The 20,240-nt window shown below is 34.7% G+C and overlaps 2 protein-coding genes across 5 annotated transcripts in view; one reads left to right on the forward strand and one right to left on the reverse strand.

Annotated features, from left to right (window-relative positions):
• The window catches only part of LOC134532885 (solute carrier family 52, riboflavin transporter, member 3-B), a 32,039-nt gene extending 24,128 nt beyond the window's left edge, over window positions 1–7,911 (forward strand). For all 3 annotated transcript variants that reach the window (XM_063369893.1, XM_063369892.1, XM_063369891.1), the window contains exon 3: window positions 1–7,911. In XM_063369893.1, the coding sequence (XP_063225963.1) occupies window positions 1–198 (198 nt within the window). In that variant the 3' untranslated portion in view covers window positions 199–7,911.
• Window positions 7,882–20,240, reverse strand: part of LOC134532886 (pachytene checkpoint protein 2 homolog) — a 20,519-nt gene continuing 8,160 nt past the window's right edge. Inside the window, exons 3-8 of one of the 2 annotated variants that reach the window (XM_063369894.1) lie at window positions 14,512–14,709; window positions 13,462–13,689; window positions 12,533–12,723; window positions 11,884–12,037; window positions 11,111–11,229; window positions 7,882–10,386 (exon numbers count right to left, since the gene is read on the reverse strand). In XM_063369894.1, the coding sequence (XP_063225964.1) occupies window positions 10,236–10,386; window positions 11,111–11,229; window positions 11,884–12,037; window positions 12,533–12,723; window positions 13,462–13,689; window positions 14,512–14,709 (1,041 nt within the window). In that variant the 3' untranslated portion in view covers window positions 7,882–10,235. The remainder of the gene's footprint in view (window positions 10,387–11,110; window positions 11,230–11,883; window positions 12,038–12,532; window positions 12,724–13,461; window positions 13,690–14,511; window positions 14,710–20,240) is intronic. The other variant, XM_063369895.1, reaches the window with a different exon arrangement.

The raw sequence follows: 20,240 nt of genomic DNA on the forward strand, positions 1-20,240 counted from the left end.
GTGTTGGTGTGGATTCTTTACACTGGCTTGATCTCGTACATCAAAGTATCAGTGGCGTCTGTATTCAGGCAAGAAGATGGACGAAAACTGTTCTGGTGTGGTGCAATGCAACAGCTGGGATCTGCTCTTGGTGCTATACTCGGGTTCTTTTTAATAAATTTTGCAAATATATTTCACTCATATATACCTTGCCAATAGAAAGCGTATTTTTACAGAAATAAAACCTCGAAAAACTAGTAGTATTTATAGATGGCTGTGATATATATATTTTTTTTTAGAAATGCAACGAAACGTGTATAAGTACAGTAGCATTTAAAAGTCATTTTTATAATACTTTTTTATCATCCTGTAGCATTAACTAGCATTTATTTAAATGTCATTCATTTGCAAGAAAACAGCTAACATAATTTTCATGTTTGCAGCAGCAGTCATAGAATTATATGTTCAAATTAGTGGTGTACACAGGATGGGAGAGAGGGGAATCCCCCCCCCCTCCTATTCCAAAAAAAAATCTTCTCATTCCCGCAAAGAAAGCAAAACAACATACAACGTGGTTCCATCAAACCCCCATTCCCATTCCTCCTCCAGAATTGAAATTCTGTGTATGCTCATTCATATCAAGATCAGTCATTATTTTAATGGAAATGAAACAATTCCCCAAAAAATTCCAGTCACATTTTTGTTGGTTTGATGAATAATGCATTTAATAATGTTTTATCATCCGTTCAGTTAATGTTGTCAGCATAAAATGTGTAAGTTATCAATACGTTTTGTATTTTTATTTTATTCTAGCAGCATAGTCAACCCTTACTGTTAAATGTTACTATTTTATTACCAGACATGTCTTTTTCTTAGTAAAAAAAGTAACTGGATGATGTATAGGTGCGTATTATATACAGTATAAAACCTTGAGCTCAATTATTAGTGTGTAAGTTATGTGAGGTCATCTTGTTCAGGGCCGTCTAATGATTGTAAGATCAAGGCAATCGTAAATACTATCGTACTACTAATAAACAATTATTTACATTATCAATCAACAGATAAGATGTGACACTAGCAATTAAGTTTACATTATTGATCAGTAAGCCTGATTACTGGGCCTGTGTGAATAGGATTTTCGGTTTGAATATGATTATACAATTACTCTCCAATTAAAATAGTAAAATACAGTTTTAGATTTTTTGTGGAAAAAGAAATTTTAACTGTAAATTTTTTTAGTTGTACCAGTGTACCTTGAAAGTCCTGCCATAACTGCATTTTTTGATCCCTCCTGGGTTCTAAAATATTCAATAGTGAGAACAGCAATGACATCAATATGAATCCCATAAAAATTTTTTCAGCATGTCGCAATTAAAATGAATAAGAAAATTCTACCCATTTCACACAAAAATATTCAAATAGTTTTATTCCTGAAATAGTAATGAAATGAGCTCATATTTACATTTTAAACCCTAGTTATTCACCCATTTTTAATGGTGACCTGGAAAACTGTATTACTGTTCAATAATATTAGGAACACATTTACACCAAATTTCTCTAGAATTTGTAGTCTGTATAGACTTTTTTTTTGTCACAATGTTTGTTTCATCACAGATAAACGCAGCAAGCAAGCTTCTTCTGTGTCACATGGTGGTAGAGATTTATATATCATCACAACTTGAGTTTACTTATTTATTTCTGTACTTAATATTTGCATACTATTAATTTGTTTTCTGCTACTGATATGCATGTGAAACAAATACAAATATATATAAAAAAAATTGTTTTCAATTTTAAAATTCAAAGAAACTATGTTTTTAATCATGCAAGGTTGTATTGATATAATTTTGATCACATGTTGTCTCTGTAAAATGCTAAGTATTAATCACTTTTATTATTGTGCTTACCAGTCCCATTAAAAACATATAAATGACTTAACCTCAACAGTCAATGTTGAAATATGTGTACAGCAGGTTCACTATTTTTTTTATGTTTCACACTAAATTTATGATTTTCAATACCATCTTTAAATAAATCAATACATTAAAATAGGATGCAGACTAAGGGCCGGTTTCACAAAGTCTGGTTATCGTCCGATTATCTTCTGATTAAAATTTAAGTGCTGGTTAGCAGAATTACCTGTTTCTCAATATAGGGTTAACAGCAATCGGATGATTAACTGATGGTAACCAATGGTTAAGTTAAACACAAGAAGAGGTTCTGATTAGTTGGCTACTGCTGATAGTTTTGAGGTTATGTATATTTTTGAAGCTGTTTGAAACCACATAGTGTGCAAAACAGAGATAATTGATTGAAGTGCCGCAGTGATGATGGCGAATGAATTGAACATTTTGTTTGATGATGATGATGAAGAAATTGTTGATTATTTAAATAGACCACGAATATTTCGAGTAAGGCCAAATCACTTTCAAATGAATGACAGTGAATTTGCAATGAGGTTTCGGCTTAGCAAAAATACGGTCCTAGCACTGTTGCAAAAAATAGAAAGACAGTTGGAAGTGCCCACAGACAGGTTAGTTATGGCTTTTTTCTTGTTAATCTATTACAAACAAAAAAAAGTACTTTTTGTGTGAGCTTCCATTTGAAATTTATTTGGCTATGTAAACATGTGAGTATAAACAAGTATTTTTGTTTTCAGGAATTTTTCTGTCTCTCCTATTGACCAACTTCTAGTAACCTTAAGGTTTTATGCATCTGATGGATATTTTATTTCCGTTGGTGATTACTTCGGTTTACACTAGAGCACTGTATGTCGTATTGTAAAAAAGGTTACTCTTGTGATAGCAATGCTCCGCAGAGAATATATTGCATTTCCTGAGACAGATGAACAATATCGGCTGTTACATGAAGAATTTTACAATGTGGCACGGTTTCCAAAAGTAATCGGAGCTATTGACTGTACCCACATCAAAATTATTTCTACAGGTATGAAGACTTACGTAGTGTGTAGGCCTAATTTTATATTTGTTATATACATAAATGTCCAAGGGCAGCTATCGGTAAATATGTAGTTTAGGGGTATTCCTTAAAGAATATACTTAAAAATCCTAAAATAACTTAATTCCATTCTCTAAACCGTCCTGAATTTAATAAAAAAAACCGGAGATAAGAAATTCCAAATAGTTTATGAGAAATTGCCATTTTTATTTTCCATCACTATACCTTTGCATTCATGCAGAAATATCGTATCCAACATAAAAATTACTTTTTACATCAAGTTACCGCTTATTTTCGTCCATATTGATGTTTGTTTACAATTTTCTCTAACCGAACCTTAAACACTGGCCAAAAGTAACAAACGAAGGTAGCACGACAGCCAATCGCGATCCGATACGTCATCGCCTGGTTGCCATATTTCCCTTAACCGTTGTTTAGTTAAACACTTGTTAAAAATACGTTGGGAAACAGTCAAATGATAATCAGTACTTTAATGTCCTGTTTAAATTAATCGTTCGATTAGATAACCGAAACTTTAAACAGACTTTGTGAAACCGGCCCTAAGAGTAATAATAAAACCAGAACCATGTTTCAAATTTTGCAAGAAAACATTTTTAACAAATATGAATGACCAAAGTAAAGCAATAACTTAAGGTTTTGTTGTGAACTAGCTTAATGTTATAATTTGAAGAAAAAAAATTGCTCAAAATTTTATGTACTTACTAAGTTTATCTTTGTAACATTTTAAGAATTCTTACTATGAGGGATGTCTTTACAATAGGTAGTGTGAACTGTGTAATCTAAATTTGTGATACTTGTGTTAGTAACTTTTTGTTTTTACAATTTTATGCTATATATTTTCTAACTCTCTATTCATGTTTTGTAAATAAAAATATTGTTTTTAATTTCAAGCATTTGTATGCAAATACACCAAAAATTTATTGTTTTGCTCTATACTCACAAGTTGATTACCAAGTAAGTTTGTAGTCTAATTTTGTAAGACCCAGAAATTTTTTCTGGGTCCTAGGTTTTAGTATGTACAGAGAACTCTTGACCCAGTAAAAAAAAACTGAATCAGAAAGCTGAGGCACAAAGTTTCCTTTGTACATCTAGATACACACATTAAATTCAGATATGGATTTCTTTAATATGCATAATTTTCTGCAATATTTATTGTTTATGTATTTTGTTCTCTTGTATTACAATGTTTTTTTGTGTTGTTGCTAGGTTGTGTGAATTTTTTTGGGTTATCAAATCATTATATAACTTGTTTAAATAGGGATGTTCTTTCAAAGTTTCTATTTTTACGAAAGACAAAGTTTAAAATTTAAAATATGATAGTTCAAAGTTTAGATATTAAAGAAGAAAATATTTGCATAAATCCAAATTAATTTCACTACAGGAGCTGCAAGATAAGTAAACAAATAGCTCGTGTGATGGCTACAGCCCGCAGTATTGAATTCATCCACAGCTGACCACCTCATTCCCAACATGTGTTGGTTTCCAGAATTTTTTTTGTTACGTTAACATAACATTAGTATTACTTAAAAAATACTCAAATGTTTTATACAAGGACTACAACTTTTACATCAGTTCATGAGATCTTAAATACTATGCAATGCAACATTAGCAAACACTATCTCTGTGCAACCAAAGTTGCCAATAAGAGAAAAAATCGGGACCTGTATTGGGTAACCTGTAATGGGGAATAAAGAGGCTTAAGGAAAGTAAATAGACACAGGATAAACTTTAATAACATTTTTGCGATTTATTGCTGTGGCAAAAGATTTGAAAACATTTTTCTTTTACATGTTTTTGTAACTTTCACATCTTTTCACAAATAATTCCCACTTGCGCCAAAATTAAAGTTTACTCAGAGTGTGTTTTAGGGACTAGTGTATGTGATATCCATTTCCAATGGATTCTTGTGAGAAAACTTGAGAATTTAGTATTGGAATATTAATATATTTAAATTAATTAACATCTTGAAACTTAAGTGATAAAAATATAATTTTGCATATTTATGACCCCCTATTGCAGCTAAAAATAAAGCATGCCAAGCTCTGCTTAATTTTTAGTATAAGATGCATGAGCAATGTCCATTTTCAATGGCTTCCTGCAGGAATGCAATACTAGTAGGTTTTACTGACGTCATGCTACCTGCAACACTATACCTTTTGGAATGACACTATGCGCTAGTTCACGGTTAACATAATTTAATTCACAATAAGTCTTATTAGTATGCATTCAGCACCATCTTTTCTATAGTTTTAATTGTGTGTGCTGACTGTAACTGGCAGCCGTAGTGTGACGAATGAAGTCGCTCCCATCAGAGGCACATGTGCCACAGGTACCAATCCAGACACGCACGTACACCGCTGCGGGCTGCAAGATCCAAGTTCCCGACCCCCAGCACGGTTGAAACTTTCTGCTCCGACCAACTCTTCTTCCAGACCATCCTTCCTGTCCTGTGTTGAACCTGCCTGCTTAATGCTTGCAAGAATTTAACCCTGCATGAATGTGCCCAGGGATTTCCCTGTGTATGAAAATTCTACCTAGACCCAACTAAACTAGTTACAATAGTCATGACATCAATTATGCTACCAAACAAATACACTTAGTTTTAATTAGGCTAGGAGAAAAAAAAAATAGTTAATTTACTAGCAGGCATGTGCAAATATCAGCTGGATTGCTCCGTGGGCAAGGGGGGAGGCGTATTACATTAATCATTCATGTTTCACAGTTGCGATTTTGCAATGGCAAAGCAAGTGAGTTACAATTGTATCCCAAGCACTCCACCTTTTCCAACTAATTCTAACTTCGATTGCTGCAAGCAGCCTCTTTAAATAATAATAGATTATTTTTCTATACTGTTAAAACTGTATCCTTATTATCAGACTGCTATAGAACTAAAAAAGCTAAACAAAGACAAAGTATAATAATAACCCAAGATGGAGGTTTTAGCCAGGCCTTAGGGTTGAGTTTCAACCACCATGATAATTTTTTTTATCTACTTTTCTTTTAAATTTTAACTTATTACTTCCCTTACATTTGTTGTTCTGCCACAAATATTTTCAACAGATATTCACTGTGTGTTATATCATGGGTGTGAATAGTTGTGCAAGTGATGATAATTACAAAGACTTGTGCGCCTTTTTTTAAATCCATGATATTACACTAAGTGAACATCGGTTGAAAATATTTATGCAAGAAAAACAAATGCAAGGAAGGTATAGAGTTAAAATGTTAAAAATACCCATTGAAAAATGCAATGGGGAAATATTGCGGGGGTGGGAAAGGGGGGGGGGGGGGACCAAAACAAAAAAAAAAGCATGAGACAGCCTTTTAATGTAAATAATGACAGTTACTTGTTCACAATCCTCAGGAATGATTCAAAATCTTGTAAACTTTAAATCACATCAGGATTTTATGTCTAAAAAAATAATCAATATTAGTTATTCCTGTTTTTATTTAAGTACCTATAACACATCGCAGAACATGTCTTCCCTTGCATCAGTTTTCCATGAAATTTGTAATGAATGTTAAGTTACATAATTTTTGCATAAGTTAGGAGTAGTTGATAAATGCTTAATGGAAGTTTTATTACAGATATGTATTCACTGATTATTAGTAAAATTAAAAAAAAAAATTGTTATCTATAAACTGTTTTCTTAACAGAATGTGAATGAATTCAAAAAAATTATGTGAAAAGTAAAGCTATACCGATACAAATCAGAGGAAGCCAATTATGCCGGTATTTAGTTGAATTGGCATTTCTGCTGATTCACAATACGCTTGTTAATTTTCAGCTGATACTACTAAAAAATTAAAGTATACGCCATAACCTTAAAATTTATGAGTACCCTTTTCACATTTCATAGTACTAAATACTTTGAACTCACATCATTTCTTATATGGGTGCCTGCCGTACACATCAAACTTAAAACACCCTGTTTTAATAACATTCTTGAATTTAATACATTGTAATTAAATGTATCACCATCACTGTAAAGTTCTGTACGAACAAAGACTTGATTTATAATCATGGCTGCCACAACAAAATAACAGAAAATACCAACTGCTCAAAATGCAAAATAAATGTCCGTAATATTGTGACCGACATTTTTAAATTAATTTACGTCAAGTTTTCAAAGTTGAATTATATAAAAATAATGTACTTACATAACCTGAATTACTTTTACATTTTTCCATGCAAAGCAAACTTTCTGTTTTGGTATCGTGAGTTTTTGCCACCACTTGCATTAATTTGGTATTGTAATTACCATTCTCTAATTGTGAACATCTACAAATTCCCACAATCTTGCACATTTGAAATTCTCTTTCTATTTTGTGAAATCAATATAATTCATAGTTACCTGTTTAAGGATCTTATTTTGCAAATAAATAATTAATTTCTGTACAACAGAAATTATGTCTTTCTGATACATGTACTTACCTATGTGTACCTGCAGAGACTTTTTTCAGCACGTGGAATTGTTAATGGTACGAAAATATGTTAATTGAAAAATTAAGAATGTTTTCTAAATAAAAATTTACGAATTCTGTAATTGGTTGTAGTTTAGATGTTTTCTAGTGAGCTAATGTATGGATATGTCAATTTGTTGAATTGTTTACTGTCAAAATGTTTTATGACAGTGAATTTCAGACAAGCACACACTGGTTTTTGTATTTTTTATTACCGCTGGTTTAAAAAAAAATGATCTCCCATTCTGTACATCTTAGGTTATCTTTCTTTTTAATTAACTTTTGTTTACTGAAACTAAAATGCATGTGCAATTAGCATTGCATTCTTTTCTAAGAATGAGACTTTTAGCGTACTCCAATATATTTTTAAAAATATTTTTAACCAAAATGTTCCCCCACCCCGTATCAGTTCGGAAATGGTGGATATGTGAATCTGTAAAGCTCTAGTGCACTGAAAGAAATTAGCCCAAATATATTTTTTGAATGTTATAGTTGTTTAAATTACAATGCTTTGTAGTAAATCCATTTTATTTGTAATCAAAATGTTTTATGATTTTGTGTACAGCGGAGCTCAGCCAGAATCTTCAGTCAGGCTGTTTGAATGGAATTTTATTTTGTTTCCTTTGTGAGTTTTTATAGTATCTAGTATTAGACATTAAAACTGGCTTTTAATTTGTTTGAATAACAGGACCAGTTGGCAAACTTGCTGTGAATCCATAAGGTTGACATTCTTACATTTACAATGTGCTAGAAGTAATCACACATTAAGTATTTCATTTACACAATTTTATACATTCCTCATTGAATGCCTAGCCTAAACAAAAAAAAAGTAAGTAGAAATTAATGGTACCATACTACAAAAATAAATTACTGTACACACTTGACATAATTTATACTAAGTAAATTCAACCTGACATTTTTTGTTGATAAATATGAGTCAGCAAAAAAAAAAAAAAAAGAGAGAGAGAGAGTTCAATACATACTATTGTTGAAAAAACAGGTAATGTGAGAAAACTGGAAAAGATATAGGAAGCAATGAAGCTCCTTTCAGTCACAACTACTGAGAGAATGTCATTACAAAACACAAACAAAACATACCCAAAAAAACTAACCTAGGTTCAAATTCTAATTTTTCTCAAGTTTGAATCTTAATGCATACTTTGAATCCAAACTTAAATAATAAAGACTAAAATAATTAACAAGGAATAATTAAATGGTATTAGAGAGTTTGAGAAGTCCAGTGATCCACCCATACAAAAAAAATATCTACATGAACAGAAAATCGGGGATTACAATGGGACAAGCGAGATGAAACCACCAATACTTTACATTTTATATCTGGAACATGTACCCTTCCAAAAGTGAGACACTGGATGCAACAATCACAAAACTTAAAGTTAAGGTTCATTCTCACACTTGCCAAAAAGTCTTTTTAATTAAAATAAAGTAGTTATACTGCATGCAGGATAGACTGCAAGTATTTTGGAAATTAAATGATGATACATGTTTCATAGGATGTACTGCAACAATAGTTTTATGTATGACTATGTTATGTAATGACTTTAATTCGAACTCAGCTTAATGACAATGATTAATTCTATTTCATGGTGGCATTTCCAAATCATAAGGAATTCTTTATGTACAATATTTTTTATTCAATTAATAAGATAGACATTAGAACCCTCCTTAGGCAGGTATAATGCTATTTCATACAAAGTTGTCAAAGCATTATTCATATTTTTGACAATTGATAAGCCATCCTTAACACATTCACTCTGACAATAACCTGTATTTGGATAAAGAACACCAATAACCATTTATTACCTAATTCCATTTAACGTAGATAACATTTCATCATCATTCAGACAGCAAAACTGGGCACATGTCACATTATAAGCTTTCTAAAGCTAATGTCATCAAAAATTGTGAAGGTACTTAACCCTACAGCATTTACAAAGAGAAAAAAAAAATTGTTTATTAAGTAATGTAATTTTCTACTAACAATTGGATGGCTAGACACAAATTCCGTACAATTGTTTGTTAAATTTCTACTGTTTGCAGTACTAATCATATTTTTAAGATGATCGTGAATATTAACATACATTCTGTTTCTGTCATAGTCTATCACAGATACAATGACTGTAAAGCTAGTAAATGCTTCACAAGGCACAACATTTTAACTTAATTTAAGCACACTATGTGGTTTTTACTCATCTATATTTATTCCTCATTTGCATCATTTGTCTGTATAAGGCAGGTTTTCGACATTAGTCTCAATTTGTGTCTTCCTTTCCTCTCACTTCTTTTTTTGTTCCACTGAAGAAAGCTTCAGGGTGCAATAAAACAAAATATGTACATGGAATTCACAGCGAAGCCACAGATTTACAGTTCTGTCATAGTGCTGTGAAAGTATGTTTAAATTAAATAAGTTGTTATTGGAAAACTCTTTAATGGGTTGAAGGATTTGAATATTTGTAACTGATATGAGCTTCTACAGTCTTCCATAGGAGATGCTGATTTATGGTCTCGTCTATGCTGTAACCAATTTCATTTTAATTCTCCATCCTAAGCCTCAAAACAAAGTGAGTCATCATTTGATTAGCACGAATATTTTCTCAGTAGAACATTCAAATTAAATTATCAGTTTTTAAGTGATTTTTTTTTATTACCTTAAAAGTTCTCTAAAAAGAAAACATGTGCACTTTAGCTAGCAAATTTTAGAACATTGCTCAGAAATGCTCAGATATTTTAAATAGATTTTCTCAAACTCCTTAAATCTGTAGAAAACTTAGCTGCATGCTAGTCCCAAAAATTCATTTTTTTGTAGACTTGTGGTGGGCAGTAACAGCAATTTTCATAGCATTAAGGAACTCGCCAAGCTTCACATTTTTCCTTGAACGTAACATTGAAAATGCTACAAGGGGAATCTTTCGCAAAGTTCTGCCACTCAGTCCTGCACTGTGCCTGAAAATAAAATAAAACAGTCCAAACTTCAGCACTGTGAGGAAAAATGCTAATACATACATGCAGAGCACGCTTTCCAGAGCATCATGGCATCTCCATGTCAAGCAAAGAACCATTTGACTTATTTAAATTTGTGCCATGGGTACTTAAAACATAAATACACAAAAACACTTACATAATTGAGGAACGTTCTCCCACACCCTCGTTAATAATTAATATACAGGTATTTAATATACGAGATTAAAAATACTGCCCGCTTCTGCCAACTATGGGTGCTCCAAGCTAGTATGCTTTAAAAAAAAAACCTTGGGGATCAAAAGAAAGGAATACACAACTTTACTTATTTAATGAAAAGGGGTTTGTAACCCTGAATGTGGCCAGGTGTCTTCCGGAACTGTGGCACTTACGTACTATGGCGATACAAACGCAGGAAAATGACTGGTGAAGGTCAGGAAGGTAGCAAAGTATTACCAGGCTCACAAGGGCGAAGTCCCGGTCGACATCAATTTTATAACAAACTGAAAAGACCTGCATTTCAAATTAGGATGGCTGTCCTGACCTGTTGGTTTTGTGCAATGCAGCGTACCAGTAGTTGATATTGTGTATGTTTTAATCTTTCGATAAACAATACAATAGCTAGAAATATATATAACCATTACAAAAAAGCAGTTTTCAGAAAACTTTTGTGGTAAGCATGTTCTAGTTCTAACAAACTGAAATTTACCTTGAAATTTCCAACAGTCTTTCAGTACTGTATATGCAAGAAGAAACACGGTTTTCGAGCGATGAAAGTAGAGCCACAGTAGAGGGACATTCATCACCCATTTTTGATATCAGATTTGTCTACAAAACAAAGAGGAAAGATGCCACACATACATTAGAAGTGTTGCAAGTTCAATGCTTGCTTATATTTAATGTTGGCTTGTAACAAAACAATGCATGAATAATCATGTAAATATCCCAACTCTTAACATACCAATTATAAACACATATTTCATTCAGTATTTAACAGTGTGAACTTATAACAACAGCTGCAAAATTGTGAGATGCTTACTCATTACTGACTACCCACACAGTGATATTTAGAAAATAATGTTCCCAAGTTTTCACATTTAAGTTGGATGTATATGTTTTAACATTTTAAACTACCAAAGCCATGTTTGAACCCACCATTTAGGGGCATAAAGCAACCACAGGACTCCACACACATATTTCCTTTCCAACAGTTTACATTTCACAATTTCACCCTTGGTATTCCAGTTAAAACTATTTTGAGATCAATAACCCATCATGGCCGTGTTTTCCGACATGCCGGATTAAAGACCTTTTACTGTTAATGATTTTAATTTGTTTTAGTGTGGAATATGTACCATGGCAGCAAATATATTTCAAGCAACATGTGATCTTGTACCAAGATATATATATATATATATATATATATATATATATATATATATATATATATATATATATATATATATATAAAAGTAAACTCACTCTTTCCAATTCCTTCAAGGTAGACAGATATATCTGATAAATCCCTTGCTGAGGTGGAAGACCAATATACTGGCTTATGTCAGCACGATCCAAGAAAGCTGGATCTATTGAGTCCGTGAGGTTAGATGTGGCAAGTAGAATAACATTTGAATACCTAAAAATGAAAGAAAATTCACAATGTTAGTATAATCAGATGCAATTTAGTATATTCTTGCTGGATAAAAGGGTATAGGCAAGCTAGAGGGAATGCAATGAGAGATGACCTTACTCAGGATAGTAGTCCTACAAAATCGTAGATAAAACATTTCGAACATTACCTAACATGAATTAAAATTGCAAATCCCTGGAATACCTACAGCAAAATGCTGCATTACATCAAAATGCCTGTGCAAACATCAAGATGAAGCAACAGTAAAGCAAGAGATTGCCAACACTGGCTTCTGCATCAAGTAAAGAATCAGAGCTGGAAAAAAAAAATACTACTTTTTCTTAAACAATGAAACAAGAATCAGCAGAATAAAACATGGGATATCAATATTGAATTACATAATTTTTTAAATAATAACACCACCACTCAGCATGTATAATGCATTATGACAAACAATTCCTTACATTTACTTATGTACACAGACTGGTACATGATACTTACCTTTTAATACTGTCAATTTGGTTTAGAATAGCGTTGACTATTCGAATTGCATCAGAAGGGTCTCCTGAGTTGCTTTGACGAACGTGAGTGAAACTCTCAACTTCATCCATTAGAATACAGAAAAATGTATCACTATATGCAGAAATCTTTTCTTCGAGAGCTGTGAATACCTGTGTGACTGATTTACCACTCTGAAAAACAATGGGGTGCATATAGACATTTTGGTGTATGTTACAAATACATACATACATACATATACACACAAACACACACACACACACACACATATATATATATATATATATATATATATATATATACACACACAGATTAAATTTTATTCAATTGTCTGATTTACTAAAAAAATGTACAAAATCTATTATTACACTTTTTTTTTTGCAGTTTAAACCACTATGATTAGTCATAGACTACATAAAACTTTTTTTTTGATACTTTTTCTCACAGGGGAAAGGCAGGTTAGTAACAATAGACTATAGGATGGTCGGTCATAAGAGTATAGAATAGAAATATAGATCATGGAATCAATTTTTTAAAAAAAAAACTATTATATATTTATCTATAGCCTATGCAAAAAGAATGTGACGTGATACGTTAAAACAAAGTTTATATTTGCTATATACAGACCAACATCTACATGTTTGTGATAAATTTATTTAAAAAACTTTTTCATCGCAGACCTGTGTTATCGGAAAGTCCACTGTAATAAGACATTTTTCTTTGAATTTGGCTAAGCAAATGCTAAGTTTACGAGAGGGTCCATATACACACACAGACAAAAAGGAAGACGTAATCTCAAAAAACTGTATTTCTTTGGGGAAACCTACTAGCTATTATATATGTATGTATACACACACATTCACAAACACACATACACAGTGTGTGCATGTATGAGTGGTGTTATTACATACCTCTGAGAAAAATTTTGAAAACAGGTTATGGGCATTAATTTCAACGAACATGCCGCTTGAATATCTGTCCCTGAGCCTGATGGCGAGCTTGTGACTGAGTGCTTTACACAGGGATGTTTTCCCTGTACCTGGGGGCCCGTGCAGCAGCACCAAACGATTACATGCTATAATCTTGCTGTTCACCCCAGCATCTGACAACCATAGCATGGTCTCCACATAGCTCAGCAACTAAGGAAAAAATATAACAACATGCAATCACTTATTAAGAGTTTATCCACACGTTCTTAGGAAAGATAAAACAAAAGACGAACACTATAAGAACATATGATCATTAAATGATTTTTTTAATTTTCTTTTATAACACTGTGATAACAGAAACTATTGAGAACCACTCAATAAATAGCAACAAATAAATTAATGAAGCTTCAAGTTTAAGGGCTCTTAGAACTGAAAGCATTTTAAGAAATGCCAAATATTAGCTGGTCTAAATACTGGTTGCCACAGATCCTCTATTCTGTATAGAACATTATCACAGCATCTCAACGGCCCGCCTACCCGGGCACACATACGGTGCGCAGAGCTTCAGGAAAAATAACGCAATTTGAAAACTACTCAACACATTCGAGTGGTGTCTGTTTACAAAAAGCATTTAAGTGTTCACTGAGGGCCGAAAAGTGGTTTGTTTTCCGTATTAAGTTTTTAAACAGTATTCATAGAAGAGTTAGAATAAATAAAAAGTTGTGTTTTCAGAGTAATTTTTAGGCATAAAAATACTAGTTCAGATTCTTGAAAGCACTTAAGGAAATTTCATTACACCTTTATCCTCATTTCTCCGCCATATAATGTTATGGTCAACGCTCAAGTTTTCATGTTTGTCCAATGTACGGTGAGAAGAATAAGCGACAGTACAGAGCCTTGCATTTAGAGGAGAGACAGCGCTAGAAATACCCACAAGCATCACTTGTCACATCCCGCCTCATAACACACAAACATCCCTGACGAGGCAGGCCTCTTAAATCACAAATCATAAGAACAAGTTGAAGGCCAAACCTTGGTTTTTATGCCTGGTTCCATAATTAGTGTTTCCCATATTCCTTCAAATTGAACAGAAGGCAAATGCCAAATCTTCGCAGCAGTGACGACATCCTTCCCATTTCCTGTGCTGGTGGAGTGTTCAAAAAGTGATTCATCTTCCGTCAGCACAAACTCGTACAGATTAAAATGTATCCCCATGGTATCAACTTCAAACTGTAAAGTTCATAAAGTGTACAGAAAAACTTAAAATTTGTTGATGGTAATGTCACAGTACAACAAGAGCACACAGTAAAATCTTTGTTTTTTTTCTAGCTTCATCTAGCTAACAAATTATCTTACCTTAACTTACCATGTATGCATTTTAAATAAACTTTCAAAATTTTATTAACTAACTCAAAAAGACATGTATTAAGTACTTTAAAAATATTTGCAAACGTCAGTGCTAAACTCAGAGTATCTTGATACAGCAAGGTACAAATTATGACAAGATTGAAATAAACTGTTGTTACGGGGGGGGGTTTGGATCAATTGAAATTGCGTAACTTGGGTGCCACCACGTGTAGGGGCACGTGGACCCGGCCGTAGACTCCTCGCTCGGGGCCGTGACGTTACCCGTGTGGGGACTAGGCTCGACTCCCCCTTTGTGCAGTAGCACTAGTGGGCTCTTAAGGCATCCCACACGCCTCGGGACTCAGAAGATTCCGCACGCGGCTGCTCAGTGAAACTAACAGAAGTCTAGGGAAAGCTCTTTATTGATGTCGAGCGGCACGAAGAAATAAAATGTTACATAATTAATTACATGAAAAGAGTTATTCACTGATACACTGAAATACCATGGCAACAGGAATATTACCCCGGCTTAAAGGCTGACCAGGTCACCTCGTGGTCTGGCCTCGAAAGTTTGTTACGTATTACGAAATAAAATATCCAACTGGATTTAAATAATTACGTTAAAGAGCCATCCTCCCGGGGTAGACCTCGAGGAAAAGAAAAAGGTTTTAAGAAATATTTACGGAGCGACGGATGTTAACAGATCAGTGAAAATAAAATATTGAAGTTGACGAGGCGCGCGCAGGCCTTCTACCCCGGGCGGCGAATGGAAGCTGACTGACGAGGCCAGGGCATCATGGCTGCCGGGAAGCGTTGAGTTCCCGTTATGTTACCAGGTATCCACCTGGTAACATATTAACATGAAAAACCCTCTTAAACATTAAGCAAAAACTGACCACAGTGATTTAACATTACCAAACTTAACTTATTTTTAATTTATTCGTTAAAGTTCAAAAAAGTAGTTGCGGGTAGTTCCGGGGTTGCCCGCCTGGGGCGCTGCACCATCCTTACTAACTACAACTTAAAACATAAACACTTAGGAATTTAAAAAAGATGAAGATAAAGGTTTGCATTACAATTACTTATTATTTTAATTACATTTTTACGGGAACGTGGCACTGAAGCTACTGCCTCTTGCAGGGCCAAGGCTCACACGCACACACACCTGCACACGGGGCGGGAGGTTTGAAATAGAGGGTGTGATCATGGGAGGAGAGGGGTGTCGACGGCGTGAGGCACATCGGGCTTAGGGAGGGCGTAACCCCGGTCGACGTCAAAACTATTGCTGAAACTATATAATTTTGAAAATCTATAATTCCCACTAAATTACATTTAACAGCTCGGAACATAGAAAGCAACACTAAACATTAATTTTGGCCAGTTCAAAACAATATGACAATAACCTTTGCAATAATATTTAAGTTTACCAACAAAAAAAATACCAGTATCATAATTTCTTTAGTACCTGTCTTTACTATATCATATATTAAGTATATTTACAACACACAAATTTTCTGGAGTCAGTAAAGTCAAAAATATCTCAGCTAGGTCAGATCAAAGAGCAAACAAAATAATGAGAATCCTATCTACTATGGTATCCCCTAGGTGTATAATGAGTTAGTAGCACATAAAGTTATTGTGTATAATATTCTTCATTTAAAATGTGTACTATCAACAATAGTTTTACTTTCAATAATAGAAGACTTAATGATCACATCTGTTTCAGATGATGGTCGAAAGCATACTGAAAATGTTCTAAAATTGGAACAAACTCCAAACTTATATAAAACGCAATTTTGTTTTATAAATAATTTTTTTTTCCCACTTCTTGAAACAAAAGATTTCAAAACAAATTAAGTGGCCAGAAATTATACACATTAAATCATAGAGAAAACATTTTGTCATAAAATAAAAAATTTTGTTGACGAAAATAACTTAATCAACAGCATATTGCATTCTAATTCATATTTATAAATCACCACCCTAAAACATACAGGTCTGTTTATGACCCTACAGCCATTTACTCAAAGAATATTTCCCATGAAATGTGAAAGTAAACAGCCATACATTGTAACTCCAAAAATTATAATCACATAAGCTACACACAAAACAATGATCTTAATTACAGATGTATTCAAAAGATGACCTAAGCATGATAACACTATACTCACAATAAATGCACGAGTGCTTCTATGGTTTTCAACTATAGGCACATGGGAATACTTTTGTAGGCAAAGTTGTTTAATGATTATAAATGCTTTAACTAACTTGTTATGTTTCAACGTTGTCACTCACAAAGAAAAGCATAAATTACAATATCATTTCAATGGACCCAAAAAAGAAAAATACACAAGAAAAGTGATTACAGCATTAGTGCTCTCCAAACTTAACTATAATTAGTCACTGTTAACATTAACTACACACCAATAATGCACTGATCTATGATTATGCTATGTATATAAGCAAAGTGCCAAAATTTTGTATAGGTAGAGAGGTACAGTTTCACATTTCATGGTCATAAATCCAGGCGGAACATCCAAGATTAAAATATGCTCCAAACCACTTGGGCACAGACTCAGTGCTAATAAAAATATCTCGTGCCAGGGACTGGAGGAAAAAAAAAAAAAAAAAACCCAACCTCAACCTCCCCAAATGAGCATAATGCCACAACCATCTAGTGATAGGCAGAATAAACTTTTAAAAATTTAATGCCCTGGGTTTTGCCCTGTAATTATTACATAAATTCTAGGTTATTTTAAGCCTCTGTGAAGAACAGTATAACCTATGATGGTGTAAAAGCTTACAAAATCCGAAATATTACTTTTGAATCAAAAACTAAGTTCCTCAATTTCCTACTCCTATGCCCTTGTTTTACCACACAAGTGCAATATAATAATTATAGCCAAAATCTTTGTGCAACCAAATTTTTAAAATACTATAATGCACATTGTGTCTTCAAATGACACTAACACTAAAGGAAGAAGTGAAATTACAGTTGATTTATTTTTTATTTCTCCTTCTCTACTTTTCTTGGAAGATCACACTAATTTTCTTGTAGGCTGTGGAAAGTATGGTATCATATTGCAAATTACTACTGGCTTTTCGAATGGATAGGCATGATTTACAGAAGTAAAAAAATAAGTTCTCAGATTTTGGGTGCATCATACAATTTCACTAAGACCTGTAAATTAATCTGATGACTGATAATTAAAATTATACGAATTTACTCATTACTTATTCAGCCCACTGAATTCTCAAAAATGTTGAGTATAAAGGAATGAAAGTAAAAAAAAAAATCATCAAATAGGTACATGGAAATTTATTGACTATGGCAAACAACAAAAGGATACAAGATATTCAAATAGTGATACTATCAAAAAAAGTTAAGACTCATGAAAATTTAAAAAGGATGTATATAGTATTACATGTCCTGTTTACTGCACACAAGACTGTTTACGACTCGCGTGGTACGCCAGACAACCAACGTACCAAAACACACACACTACCAACCTAACACAACCACACTGTTCGGAACAACACACAACAGTTTCCAGACAATACACAACAGTTCCCTCCCTCCTAAAATGTTACATAGTCCTGCAGTTTGATGGGCTGTCTTCTCTGGCGCTCCGAGTGTCCACGCACTGCTGACGCGGCATTTGGCTCTGCTGGAAACCCTCTAAATGGAGAAGATTCACCGGCCCCAACTGGGCTGGACTGCAGAACTGGCTGCTCTGCCGATGTTGGTGTCTCGGGTAGTTGAGTTGCTGTACCCTATTTCCCTGGAACACCACTGGCAGGTGAAGATTCACTGGACGCGACTGGGCTGAGCAGCTCCCGGTCCTCCTGTTGTGACGAGGGAGCCGTGCGATGTCGTAATTGGTCAATATGCCTTCTATATTCATGGCCTTGTTCATCCCGTACTACAAAGATTCTGTTTCCTTCCCTGCCTGTGATCCATCCCACTAACCACCTGTGCCCGGCTGCGTAATTTCGAAACCACACCTCATCACCTGAGTGGAACTGTCTACTTTTCTGGGTGATAGCAGCATTTGACCACTGATGGTCATCTACCCATGAAGACGGGTGAAGTCTGGTCAAGGCAGTCTGTAATGACCTGTTCATCAACAGTTCTGCAGGTGTTTTGGTTGCTTCTGCGCTAGGCGTTGTCCGCAATGACAACAAAATGTGTGCCACCCGTGTTTTCCAGTTATCCTGTGTAATCTTCCTAAGCTTTTGCTTAACAGTCTGTACCATTCACTCCGCTAAGCCATTACTGGACGGATGGTAGGGGGGAGAAAACAACATTTTGACACCATTATTTGCCAGAAACTGTTGCAACTCCTGTGAGCGGAATGCTGTTCCATTATCTGCCACTAGCACATCTGGAAGTCCGTGACAGCTAAATATGTCACGTAGTTTCTGTACGACCACATTGGCTGACATACTTGTGGCCCGTCGCACCTCCGGCCATTTTGAGAATGCATCCACCACAACAAGGAACTGCATTCCTTGGAACGGCCCCGCAAAATCCATATGTACCCTGCTCCATGGCTTCCCTGTTGGCAGCCAAGACCCCTCGACCTTCGGTGGGTTATTTCCACATCTCTGACACCCTTCACAACCACCGACTGCCTCCTCAATCTGTGCATCTAATTTAGGCCACCAAAAATAGCTTCGTGCTACTGCCATCATCCGGACCACCCCATCGTGATTCGCGTGAAGTATGGCCATCATGTCCGGTCGTAACTTGAGGGGTATAACTACTCTGTTGCCCCATAGCAGACAATCCTTGTGAACTGACAATTCATCCCGCCTCACATAGTAGGGTTGCAATTCAGGCACGCCTTTACCTGGCCATCCCGTCTTGACAAACTGTATCACGGCAGATAAAACTGAATCCTTTACTGTTTCTCTTGCTATGGCCCCGGGCTCCAGGATCAGACGAGGTGAATCTTGCAGCATCAGCACCCGTGTATCTTCCTCCAACAGCAGAACTTCTGGGGGGTTTGGCACTTGGACCTCTGGGACCTGGACTGGCAATCTACTTAATGCATCCGCATGACCGATTTGAGATCCTGGCCGATATTCAAGCTCGTATTCAAACATGGCCAACTGTAAACTCCACCGCAACAACCTTGGAGACAGAGACTCAGGAATGGTCTTCGTTGGATGCAGTAACCGAAGCAAGGGCTTGTGATCCGTTACAATCTTGAATGGTCTGCCAATAAGGTATTGCTTGAACTTTGTTACTCCGAACATTACAGCTAAAGCTTCCTTATCAAGTTGTGCATAATTTCGTTCACTTCTCTGCAATGTCCTGGATCCAAATGCTATGGGTGCCTCCGAGCCATCTTCCATCTGGTGTGCCAATACTGCTCCAACTCCATAGTCCGAGGCATCACATGTCACAA

This window comes from Bacillus rossius, chromosome 6, assembly GCF_032445375.1.
Source record: "Bacillus rossius redtenbacheri isolate Brsri chromosome 6, Brsri_v3, whole genome shotgun sequence".
NCBI classification, from domain to species: domain Eukaryota; kingdom Metazoa; phylum Arthropoda; class Insecta; order Phasmatodea; family Bacillidae; genus Bacillus; species Bacillus rossius.